We start from the raw sequence: 13,409 nt of genomic DNA on the forward strand, positions 1-13,409 counted from the left end.
GCATGAACATCTCATACATCACATATATATCATTCATCATTCATCACAACTTTGGCCATATCACATCACAAAACACTTGCTACAAAAACAAGTTAGACGTCCTCTAATTGTTGTTGCAAGTTTTACGTGGCTGCAATAGGGTTCTAGCAAGAACGTTTTCTTACCTACGTGAAAGCCACAACGTGATTTGTCAACTTCTATTTACCCTTCATAAGGACCCTTTTCATCGAATCCGCTCCAACTAAAGTGGGAGAGACAGACACCCGCTAGCCACCTTATGCAACTAGTGCATGTCAGTCGGTGGGACCAGTCTCACGTAAGCGTACGTGTAAGGTCGGTCCAGGCCGCTTCATCCCACAATACCGCTGAAGCAAAATAAGACTAGTAGCGGCAAGAAAGTTGACAACATCTACGCCCACAACAAATTGTGTTCTACTCGTGCAAAGAGAACTACGCATAGACCTAGCTCATGATGCCACTGTTGGGGAACGTTGCAGAAAACAAAAATTTTCCTACGGTTTCACCAAGATCCATCTATGAGTTCATATAGCAACGAGTATTCAGATTGCATCTACATACCTTTGTAGATCGTGAGCGGAAGCGTTCAAAGAACGGGGATGAGGGAGTCGTACTCAATGTAATCCAAGTCACCGGAGATCCTAGCGCCGAACGGACGGCACCTCCGCATTCAACACACGTACGGTCAGCGTGACGTCTCCTCCTTCTTGATCCAGCAAGGGGGAAGGAGAGGTTGAGGAAGATGGCTCCAGCAGCAGCACGACGGCGTGGTGGTGGTGGAGCAGCAGTACTCCGGCAGGGCTTCGCCAAGCTCGTGACGGAGGAGGAGAGGTGTTGGGGAGGGGAGGGGCTGCGCCTTGGATGTGTCTAGCAGCCCTCCCCTCGCCCCTCTATTTATAGGGGAAGGGAGAAGGGGGGCCGGCCCCTCTAGATGAGATCTAGAGGGGGGGGGGGGGCGGTGGCCAAGGGGAGGGGGCTTGCCCCCCAAGCAAGGGGGCGCCCCCTCAGGGTTTCCCCCAACCCTAGGCGCATGGGCCCTAGGGGGGAGTGGCGCCCCAGCCCACTTTGGGCTGGATCCCTTCCTCATACAGCCCACATGGCCCTCCGGGAGAGGTGGCCCCTCCCGGTGGACCCTCGGAACCCCTCCGGTGGCCCCGGTACAATACCGATATGCCCCCGAACCTTTCCAGTGACCGTATGACAACTTCCCATATACAAATCTTTACCTCTGGACCATTCCGGAACTCCTCGTGACGTCCGGGATCTCATCCGGGACTCCGAACAACTTTCGGGTTACTGCATATACATATTTCTACAACCCTAGCGTCACCGAACCTTAAGTGTGTAGACCCTACGGGTTCGGGAGACATGTAGACATGACTGAGACGGCTCTCCGGTCAATAACCAACAGCGGGATCTGGATACCCATGTTGGCTCCCACATGCTCCTCGATGATCTCATCGGATGAACCACGATGTCAAGGATTCAGGCAACCCCGTATACAATTCCCTTTGTCAATCGGTACGTTACTTGCCCGAGATTCGATCGTCGGTATCCCAATACCTCGTTCAATCTCGTTACCGGCAAGTCACTTTACTCGTACCGTAATGCATGATCCCGTGACCAGACACTTGGTCACTTTGAGCTCATTATGATGATGCATTACCGAGTGGGCCCAGAGATACCTCTCCGTCATACGGAGTGACAAATCCCAGTCTTGATCCGTGTCAACCCAACAGACACTTTCGTAGATACCCGTAGTATACCTTTATAGTCACCCAGTTACGTTGTGACGTTTGGTACACCCAAAGCACTCCTACGGTATCCGGGAGTTACACGATCTCATGGTCTAAGGAAAAGATACTTGACATTGGAAAAACTCTAGCAAACGAACTATACGATCTTGTGCTATGTTTAGGATTGGGTCTTGTCCATCACATCATTCTCCTAATGATGTGATCTCGTTATCAATGACATTCAATGTCCATAGTCAGGAAACCATGACTATCTGTTGATCAACGAGCTAGTCAACTAGAGGCTTACTAGGGACATGTTGGTGTCTATGTATTCACACATGTATTACGATTTCCGGATAACACAATTATAGCATGAATAATAGACAATTATCATGAACAAGGAAATATAATAATAATCCTTTTATTATTGCCTCTAGGGCATATTTCCAACACCATGTGGGTGTTATCACTTGGCGTGGGGAGTTTAGTACCAGCCCACTAGTGGACGAAGAGTTTAGCCCTTTAGAAGCAATCCGCTTCTACATGCCATTGGAGCTTGAGAAGAGGGGTGGTTCCCGTGCGCTCCTCCCCTGCCTCGCATCGCTCCGCATCGTGTTTTCTGAATGAGCCGAGCGTAAACCTATGTCATGTGTTCGCTTATTTTTGCTGGCCAGAAACGGAGAGTCCTTGACAGACGCGCCACGAATCTGAGACGTCGGGTCGTGGGATATTACCGACTCGGACATGGGTCCATCACACATCTCCCTACTGGACTGTGCCTTTACAGTGGAGGCGTTGGCAACCATAGCTGCCACCCAAGATCAGATCACATCTGTTTTGCGTCCACGCGCACTGCCCATCGTCATTCCTCTCCCTGTTGTTGCCGCCAGCAATCCTATCCCGTCCATCACATGTATGGCAAGCAGTCCTCCAGAACCCCGCTTCTTGAGATCTTGTACGGGGGAGAAGCGATTAGGTTTTAGGGGAGCGTCTTACGCCATTGCTCAGCGATGTTTGTCTATGTCCTCGTTGCCTTCGTCATCGCCATGTCTGCCTAAGTCGAGAGGAACGCTGCTATTGTCACTTAGAAGAAGGCAACCGAGGAGGCTGCCGCCACAACCGTCGCCGCCGCCGCAGCTGCGAACCGGCCAACAAGAGGGTATAACTCGTTTATCCCGCTCCTGTTTATTTCCATGTTAACCGTACTAGCGTTATATGTAGATGTGTATGCTATTTGTAATATATGTTCAATACAGTCATTGACATTTTCATGACTTATTCATGGATTAAATTAATCAAAAAAATTCGAATATACTCAACACTCTCTTTCTCCCTCCCTGCTCTCAAGGTCCAAATATATCGTGTCTCATACAAATTCGTTCTCCAGCCAACTGATAAATAGCAAATGCCAATGCAAAAAATAAACTAATGAGCTTAGGTTGATTTTATGGATATTTCGTAAAAAAAAAAAATGGTAGCTAGGAAGAAGAAATGGCCCCTAGAACATATATATTCTTACTGCAAGACCTGGGCGCCGGCATGTGCCATTAGAAGCTTCTGTAGAAATCTTTGTGTTGCTTTGACGTGAAGTGGCCGGCAGCATCTTCCATCACAAAGTTAACCAAAGGATAAGCGTTTACTACATCACGACACAGATGATAATTGCTGTCATCTTCAAAGTTGATACTACAAAATTCAGCAAAGAAGTCTCGTTACTCAGAGTGGAAAATGCTGTTGACTGTTAGTTGCGTTTGGATAATTGACTCATATAAGTCCAAGACAGACGTGACGCTGTGAAAGCTGCCACTATGAATGAAAGGTTGAAAGAGATAGCATGTGCAAGACATTAATAAGTATAAAATTAATCTGACTGCAAAATTCAGCATAGCTTTGGGGGTCAAAATTGGCGTCGAGGATTTATCACATTCAAAGCTCTCGACTTTGACTTGACAGAATAACTGGCTCAGTAACATAATATAATAGTTCCTAGGTTAGTTTTTTTTAACACAATACATAGACAGATGCTCATACACACGCACATAAACTCATCCTTATGAACGCACACACGCAAACTCTATCTCTATGAGCACCCCCGAGAGATTGAGCCGCCATATCCTCGTAAGATTGATGAAGTCGTCGCATGCGCCTTTGTAGTCGACATGAACATCTTCTTCCACTGAATGCAAATCGCCGAATGGGTAGGTTAGGTTAGGAGTTTTTTTTTTACTCTAGACCCTAGTTTAAGTGTAAACTCTATGCGCGTTTTTGGCCTGGTCACGTGTCACTTAAACAACCTTGGAGCGCTGAAGCGATCTCCCTACTGTTTCTTGAAACTTCCCTATTCTAAGCTTCCCAATATAGTTAGTTGGAGTACCAAAAATGTTGTTATTTCCGGATATGAAGAATATATGAGCCACGGGCGTTTGCAACAAAATTGTTCACTAGGTCCCAAAAATCATGTACGTAGAAAGTTCTCCAATTGGCCCATCTTGGCCGGCCTGCCTGCTGGCCGCATGAATTGGTTGGTGGATGGTGTAGACCGTAGACCTGCTCATGGCCACTGAATATAGTCGCAGACGAAATGCACCACTATTCCACTGGAGTTAGTTTGACTGAGTGGAATAGCGGGAGACCGAGTGTGAAATAAATTATCTCGAGCGGAGGCTCCCATGCATGGACCATGGTGATCTACGATTCTTCCACAGATTCAGCCGGTCTTCACCGGCTGAACTTTCGTTGGTCAAAATCAGGACGAGAGGAGAAAAGCCAAGGCCGGACCAGGAAAGTTCAAAGCTTCGGGCGGGACTCCGATCTGATTCTGAGCGCATATAAAAGGCCCGTCCCTCCGCTACCATTCTTCCATTGTACCCAACCCAACACACCTCAGGCTTCTTACTTCCAGCAATGACGGCTCTGACCGGGGCAGCGCTCCTCCTCGCCAGCCTCCTTGCTCTGGCAGCCATCGCCAGCGGCAACACCGAAGGTGACATCCTCTACTCGCAAAGGCAGGCGTGGAGCGATCCCAACAACGTGCTGCAGAGCTGGGATCCGACGCTTGTCAACCCCTGCACCTGGTTCCATGTCACCTGTAACAACATCAACTCCGTCATCCGAGTGTATGCCGCTTCTCTTTTCTCCTCCCTCCCTGCTCTCAAGGTCCAAATTAGTTCATGATAGGAAGCTACTACTCTGCTTTGCTGCAGTATGCACGATTCGTTTAAACGTTCAGAAGACCATTTTACTTTGACCTTTTCTACTCTCTCCGCATAATATATAATTAAGAGGAATCATAATTGTTGGTCTTCCTTGCTGTGCAGGGACTTGGGGAATGCAGGCCTCTCAGGCGCCCTGGTTCCTGAACTGGGACGAATGGTGAACCTTCAGTACCTGTAAATACAACTGTAACTTTGATGCAGAGGGCAGGTTTGTCAACTTACACTCAAAATTTTCTGCATAACGATCGACCTTCTCCTCTTGATAGGGAGCTGTTTGGGAACAACATCAGTGGACCGATTCCAGCAACCCTCGGCAACCTGACACGCCTAGTCAGCCTTGATCTTTACGAGAACCGTCTCACCGGCACGATACCGGCCTCGCTCGGGAGCATCGGGACGCTGCGTTTCCTGTATGAATCTTCCTGCAACACTTTCAGATGACGTCATGCTAAAATGTCTGTTGTCTCCAATTGTTGAAAACAATTTCTTGGTGTCTATCTGCAGGAGGCTGCATGGGAACAAGCTTGCAGGAGTCATACCGGCGTCATTGGGCAATCTAACGAAGCTTCAAACCTTGGAGCTTCAGGAGAACATGCTGACCGGCACGGTGCCGCTGGAGGTCCTCTCCCTTGTTCTTGTCGGGGACTTGACTGAACTGTGAGTAGTGCAGTTTGTTTCGCGCCAGATATTGCATTTACTTTCTTCCTTCCTTCACCAATGACTTCCACTTACAATATTTTTTTGTCTTCATGCAGTAACGTTGCCAAGAACAGTCTGGCTGGCACTCTCAAATCATCTAAACCAAGAGGTAGGGATGCATATATTTACGATCTGCAGCTCTTGATGAATTAAGTTCTCCAGTTCTATTTCTTTCAAGTAGAATACATGTATAGGTTTGGTGCTTTAATTTGTGCTAACAGGAATTTTCCAATTGACAACATTTGCAGTAGCTACTGTCATCCAGGACACGCTCAAGACTACACGTCTACACGCTGAGCAGCACTGACAACCTGAACTTTTCTAAGAATAAATGAATGTTTTTTTTCCTTTTGAAACTGCTGGGAGAGGCTATAGCCTTCTATCCCGTTAAGAGTCTGGAGCTTAACTCCATTTCTAGAGAGAAAAGGGGATAAGGTGAAAGGTGGTTGAATGCATTGTAATCAGTGCGACTTCGTAATATTGAATCTTTCTCCGCACCTTTAGTGCATATCCAATGTTATCTGTTTGGTATATTCGTATCTCAGGAGAGTATAGAAACCCTTGACATAGATGGCTCGGTAACTCCATTCCATGTGGTTTCCCTTGTTGTGAGCGAAAAGGGAGCATGTGATGGCCATTAGTGTTTTGATGGCTCGGAAGTTGTCTCTGAACATGCTTATTCCGGATGATTGTGACTTAGAGCCATCTGAAATAACCACTATTATCGCTTTTGTTTGAAGACGTCTACAATAACAATCATTGTATCGAAAGAGTGAGACACAACTCCGGCATGTAATTAACAATGATAATTAGGCGTGAGCGTGGCGTGACCATGGGCCGAGCATTGGCTTTTGTTTGAAGACGTCTACAATAATTATCATTGTATCGAGAGTGTGAGACACAACTCCAGCATGTAACAGTGATAATTAGGACGACCACAGGCCGAGCATTGGTGACCAATTATGTCTCTTAAGAAGAAGAATGAAAGGTTTCAACACTAAATAATGAAAAAAGAGTTAATGCATAATATTGTGGGCAAGAGCTAAATCCGAGCACAAAACACTTACTCATATCTCACACACTACGGATTTATATTACTGAGCGTTGGGAACAAGCGTTTAAAGACTACGGCGGGGGGGGGGGGGGGGGGGGGGGTGAATAATCCTATCTAAACTTCTCCGCATTTTACAAGATGACAGTTTGAAGCACCAATCTAGCACAATATTTACAACTAAACAAACTAGCAAGCAGAGTATAGTAGAAACGCAAAGACTAACTTGCAAGAAAGTAAGAGTTCAAGGATTGGGGGATACAAAAACAATGGACACGAAGATTTTCCCGTGGTTCGGATAGTTGGTGATATCTACTCCACATTGATGGAATATTTGAAAGAAATAATGTTTCAAGATCACAAGGATCTCGAGTGCGTCACCAACCAAGTGACCGACGTCCAAGCACAATCAACCTATTAAATCATGGTTTGCACCAAGAAGCCTCACTAAGGAGTAGATCTCGGCACTTGGAAGACGATCTCTAGGCTTTGTACGAAATGTTGATTCCATCACAACTTGATAGTTGAAGGCTATCAAGTGACTCGTAACCAGCTAGGTGGCACCCCGTAGTACTACTCAAAACATGTTCCATCAAAGCTCTTCTGAAGAACCAATAAAATTTCTCTCTCACACACACAAAGGTTATAAACGGCGTAAGAAGGGAGGAACACCAGGTAGGGCTTCAAGAATAAGGCAGGAGTTTGTGCCTCAAAGCAGAGAGGAAGTGTTCATGGAATCGCCCCAAGCAATCATCATGTATCTTCTCTTCTTGCTTGGAGCTCTCTTCTTCAAGACTTTAACTTGCGGTAGTTGGAATGGAGTGGAATGACTTCAATTTTCTTGCCACACGAATGGGTATTCAAGTCTATATATAGAGCTTGGCATAAATATGAATATTACCCTTAAAAAGTAACTCGCCCGGTCGAACCGAAGAATAATCTCGGAACTAGCAGACACATTCAAAATTTGAATGGACGGAGCAAATCATGTAAGCCTCGCAAAAAACGTAGTACTTGGAAGTCGGAAGTACTAGGATGGAAATTGACGAAGGTTCTCGACAACAAAGTTGGATATTTTCTTCGTTCATGGAACTAGCTCAGAAGTACCACGTAAAATTGGTTTCTCTACAGTATCACAGTAGATGGCGCAGTCCTAAAAGAAACTATGTAAAAATAACAAAGTCAGAGGTCAAATGTACTAGGTGGGATTGCTCGGAGGTACTTGACATATAGTGTGACCATGTGGAAGCAAAGTTAAAAATGTTCGCATGTGCCATATGACAATTATGCTTTGAATTTTGGTTGTCATTTGTTTGTTAAGAGCTTCCGGATTGTGGGATAATTATGAAAAAAACATTATTGCCGAGATCAAAATGTATGAGCTAAATTTAGAGCCGGGCCTAGCATGGAAATCTGTTTGCTCTATCCTTCATTTTTTTAGTCAGATCATATGTGCAAGGAGGTGTGGCAAGCCTTGCACAGGAGCCTCACAAAGTGCAGGGTGTCAAGGTCTCAAGGGGCTGAACAAAGTAGTCAAATTATAAACAAAAATGATGAAGAATTGGGAGGATCATATTTTTTCGTCACCATACAACCCTATGTCTCGCTGTAAGATTAAGGAATCATGAACTAATGGATACTTCTATTTGCATACGATAAACCTGTATAGCATAGCGCCGTAAGATTACTTTACCTAAATGTATGCTTGCAAGGATTTCAGCACTCATGGAGTAGTGTGTGCTAATGCATGCATATAATTTTGGTAAGCCAATCAGTAACAACTAGTGTAAAGACCCATCCCCAAGTGGTTCTTGGATCTCCCTTCATATGCTCCGATGCAACGACCAGCGACACAAATTGCATATGTATGAAGGTGAGCATGTCCATGGTCCTCACTAAAGGCTCCGAACACAATCATCTCCTACTAGCTTCTCAAATGACTGTGAGTGTAGTCACTGGAGTGAGAAGGGTCAATGGAGCAGAGCATACACTTATGTAGCGAAATCTCTTTAGAGATAGGGAAATTAAGGCTTAGGTACGACATAGATTCTGGGATGTGGTCACAATTAACAAATGAATAACCAATATGGCCTATCCTTGTAAAGGATGCACCGCCTCTGCAGTCTTCATATACCCCCCCCCCCCCCCCCCCCCCCCCCCCCACACAGCTATGTATCAGGATAACACTGACTCTACCGAACCAACAAGCAAACACACACGCGTGTGCACACACGTGTGTGTGTGTGTGTGTGAGTGTGTGTGTGTGTGTGAGAGAGAGAGAGAGAGAGAGAGGGAGAGGACTGAGAGTTTTGATGGATTGGAACGACGCAATCCGGTATGAATGGGAGGCATGCCGAAGAAAAACATTTGTGGCGAACTGAAGGCATGCGAAAACAGCTCAACGCCGCTGAGTACAAGAGAGTGGTCCTGCAATCACAGCCCTTTGCAATGCACATGCCTCAACTGGTGTACATTTTCATTTTGTCCCAGGAAGACCCAACTGAAGAATGCTGCCATGAAGACACATCTATCACACACTCTTGGGCTGAATTATGTACGATGCAGTCATTGCAAAAGGATACAAAAATAAAATGTGTGCTAGAAAACAAAACGTATACAACAGAAACAATTTCTTATACACGTTTTCACCTGTTTTTCTTTTTTAATACATGTCTAGTTTTTTCATACATATTGTACATTTTTCATATATAGCAGGAAGATTTTGTATACACGTATATCATTTTTTAAATACACGACTAGCATTTTTAAAAATATATGTATTGAAGTTTATTTTTTCTTACTCATTGTACATCTTTTGTATCCATAAGGAACATTTCTCTTGCATCGTTAACATTTTTCAAATATAGATTTTGCCATCTAATTTTTTCATACATATTATACACATTAAATATTTTTATACGCATTTAACATTTTCAAATACACGATTTTTTTTGTAATAAATCTTTTGTTGTCTACTTTTTTCATACACATTGTACATTATTCATATACACCTGAAACATTCTTTATACGTGTTTAACATGTTTTTCAAAACTAATGTTTTTGAAAAAGAATCAAATATGTGTTAAATATGTTTGAAATATACATCGAAACATTTTCAAACTATAAGAGCATTTTTCACATTGTATAAACATTTTTTCACAAACACATTTTTTTAAACACATCAACATTTTTTTTTCAAAGCTATCAATTTTTTTAAAACCACTCTAACAAATTATTACACCGCGTTAACATTTTTCAAATTTATGTTTTTTTCTAAAAATTTAAGTTGGTTTAAGTGTTTGGAGTATATGTGCTTTCGAATATATTTTGAAATATGAGCACGAGAAAAAATCGAACAGATGAAAAAAAACAAAGAAAACAAACTAACATGGGCCAGCCATAGCGACGGGAAGGCATCGCTGCTTGAGGCGAGACGTTCTTCTGGGTCGTAATAAGCGACATATAGCGAAATCACTAAACATAGGGTATCCCCTCTAAAGGTCACACCCCATCTCCTCTCGGGGTAACAAACGGCACATTGCATGTGGGACACATGTCACAACCTGGAGTTTGTGCATTTTTCGTAGATTCACTTTTTCAAAACGTTTTATCTCTTGAACCGTGTGTCCAAATCACTAGCTGTTTTCACTGTTGTGTTTTTCATGACAGATCATCACTTACAGTGCCAAACAGTATGAGTTTTCCCACATTACATCATCACTTAGGACAATGGGCAACTCCTGACATGTGGATCGCTTCCCTCCCGCGCCGCCCCCGCTCGGGCGACTCGGGTGGCACCCCAACCCTAGCCGCCGCCGGGGACTAAATCATCTTCCTCCCTTCCTTCCTTCCGCCGCCGGAGGATGCCGCCGGCCTACGCCCGGAGGCCAACGACGGTGGTGGGGGTCCTTCCTCTCTCCCGCGTCTCAAGGGTGGCGGGGCCCCAAAGCGCGTGGACACTAGTAGAAAAGGGTCAAATGTGAGACACATTAGTCCCGGTTTGTAACAGAACCGACACTAATGTGTCCATTAGTGCCGGTTCCAACGGCTAGGAGGGAGGAGCTCTTTAGTACCGGTTCGTGGCGAACCTTTAGGGCTAGGGTAACCGGTCGGTACCACATTTGAGCCATGTCACAAAAAACCACCAACTGTGGGACTAATTGGTACCGCGGAGCACTGACTAGCCGTTTTAGCCGGGGAAACAGTGAAACCGACAGGTCGGGCCCACCTGTCGGGTCGACGTGGCGTGGGCTGACGGACGTCGTTAGACGGAGGGGGATGGCCGTTTCCGTGCCCGTGTATTAGGTCACGCCCCTGCCATTTCGTCCTCCAATCCCCGATTCAGTTTCCCTCCCGCGCGTTCCTCCCGCTCTGCTCATGGCGACCAGCTCCGGTGGCGGCTATGGCGGAGAAGGTCTCGACGGCTCCGACGGCGGTGGTCGTTCTTCCGGTGGCCGCTGCCCGCAATGCGACCCCGTTGGCAAGTTGGGCCCCAACCCCTATGGCGATTCGCACTCGACGGCGGATTGGGGAAAAGCTGTCCTGCCACCACCGCCGCATCATGCGGAGGAGGCAGAGAAGGATGTTGCGGACGCGGAGAAGGCATCGGCGGCGGCTGATTCGTTGGGGGAGGAAGTACCCCCCGAGCATCCATCTCCACCCAGGTAAATCTCAGTGCAAAAACCTAGGGTTAGGGTTCTAGCAATACTGCTTAGTTAGAGTACTCACTTAGTTAGGATGACTAGGGTTACTTCTAGCAATACTGCTTCGTTGGGGGAGGAAGCTCCTATGCCTAGATGAAGTTTTTTCTTTGTTTGTTTTCTGAATTACTAAATGTATCATAGTTTATTCTGCATTTGTTGGCTCTTGTGGCATAGATCTTATTGCTGTTACTTTGTTTTATATGTGAATATGTCATAGTTTTTATTGTGTCACTCAAATAGTTTTTATTGTGGCACTCAAAATGTCATGGTCATGAATTCGATTTGTGTTCTGTAGGCTTGAAAATGTTACTGAAAATGTCATGGTCATTAATATGTTTAAATATGTTTTGTGTTCTGTAGGCCTGAGGAGCCATGGTCATTATATTTTCAGTTTCCTTCTAAAGATGCTGCCAAAAAATATGCCCTTGTGAAGATGTATGAGAGAGACATCACTTATGGCAGTTTGCTTAATTTGATGGTCAGAAATGGATATGGAAGTGATGACAGTATTTGCTACTTGAGGAAGGATTGCACAGGGCTGCAAGGGATTACTTTCGTCATAAACAACACTGAAGTGGATGAGATGATAAAGCAGTTTAAAAGAAGTCAGACACTGTGTTTGTATGTTAAAGAGGGGAAATTAGATATAAAGCAAGCACCAGTTAACAAAAGTGCAGAAGATGAAGAAGTGGACCCAGATGAAACAATTGAAGATTTAACAGTGGACCCACCAGTTGTATTTGCTGTTAATGAGTCAGGTGTTGTGCACAAAACAAACACTGATCATGTTGGCTCATCATATTTTGTTGGTACACAAGAAAGTGTGAACTATATGCCAATAAAATCAATTCCTCCACCATGCCAGTTACTGCTTGGGACACAAGATCACCCAATTGAGCCAGAGATGGTAGATGCAGATGAGGAAAATAATGCATTGCAGCAGGTTAACACTCAAGTTAGTGTTAATTATGCAGATTTCCAGTTTGATACAGATGAGGAGGAGCATGCAGGAAATGAGGACACATCTGATGAAGATGATGACTCAGTATTTGATGAAGACTTTGTAGCTCATGCAGACCTCCCAGATGCAGATTCAGATTCCATGGACTATGAAGAAGAAGATAATGTGGCTAGAGAAGAAGAACAGAGGAGGAAAGTGGACAGTGATCTGAAAGACACAATTGCTGACATTAAGAGGAAGAGAGCTCAATACATGAGCAGTACACACTGTGAAGGAGACACAGACCCTGAAGATTTATATGACATAGACTTGGAGGAAGAGGATGATGACTGTCAAGAGATAGCAGTTCCTGAGCCTGTTGAGAAGAAGATAAAGAGGCATGGGCCTACTAGTAGGTCCCACTCTAGTGCTAACAGAAGCATGAATGAGGACTGGTATCCATCTTCAGAAGAGGATGATATAGGCTTTGAAGCTGATGATGATGGCAATGAACCTATGTCTTTTATAATCCCCTCTGGTAGAAAGAGCAGAGCTAAGAAAAGACCACCTAGGGTCTGGTATGATGAGGGCAGGCTGCATCCAGAGCAGCAATTCCACCTTAGGCTTTGTTTCAGAGATGTGTACCAATTTAGAGAGGCTCTTATGAATTTGCATGTGAAACAACTTAGAAGATACAAATATCACAGAAACTGCAGTGATAGGGTAGTAGTGTGTTGTGATGGAGAGGGCTGTCAGTTCCACATGGTTGCAGCAAAGATCAGTAATGAGCCCACTTTCTGCATTAAGAAGATGGTATTGGAGCACACATGTCCCACCCAATCTGAGAAGACAAGGATCAACTCCAAGTGGCTTGGCAACAAAATGCTTCAAACTATCAGATCAGACCCCAACACTACTGTACCTGCTATAGTTGACAAGGTAAAGAGGCAGTTTGGTGTTGAGGTGCCCAAGATGATGGCATGGAGAGCAAAGAGGAAAGCAAAGGAGATTGTGCTTGGAGATCACAAGAGGCAATACAAGAGGCTG

The 13,409-nt window shown here is 44.9% G+C and overlaps 1 protein-coding gene across 1 annotated transcript; it reads left to right on the plus strand.

The window, feature by feature from the left end:
* The first annotated feature begins 4,601 nt into the window (after positions 1-4,601).
* LOC125549259 (disease resistance protein BAK6) lies at positions 4,602-6,176 on the plus strand. The gene is made up of 6 exons (XM_048712711.2): positions 4,602-4,870; positions 5,072-5,143; positions 5,236-5,379; positions 5,474-5,626; positions 5,725-5,777; positions 5,917-6,176. Exons 1-6 carry the CDS (start codon positions 4,659-4,661, stop codon positions 5,973-5,975), a joined length of 693 nt encoding a protein of 230 aa, XP_048568668.2. The 5' UTR covers positions 4,602-4,658; the 3' UTR covers positions 5,976-6,176.
* Positions 6,177-13,409: the final 7,233 nt, after the last annotated feature.

The sequence above is a fragment of the Triticum urartu genome, chromosome 3A (assembly GCF_056163025.1).
Source record: "Triticum urartu cultivar PI428250 chromosome 3A, HENAU_Tu73, whole genome shotgun sequence".
NCBI classification, from domain to species: Eukaryota; Viridiplantae; Streptophyta; class Magnoliopsida; order Poales; family Poaceae; genus Triticum; species Triticum urartu.

Excerpts from the sequence above, each read along its gene's own strand:
- LOC125549259 (XM_048712711.2), top strand. The coding sequence starts at position 4,659 with ATGACGGCTCTGACCGGGGCAGCGCTCCTCCTCGCCAGCCTCCTTGCT. Across the intron at positions 5,144-5,235 it reads ATGGTGAACCTTCAGTACCT|GGAGCTGTTTGGGAACAACA; the intron begins GTAAATACAACT and ends TCCTCTTGATAG. Across the intron at positions 5,627-5,724 it reads GTCGGGGACTTGACTGAACT|TAACGTTGCCAAGAACAGTC; the intron begins GTGAGTAGTGCA and ends GTCTTCATGCAG.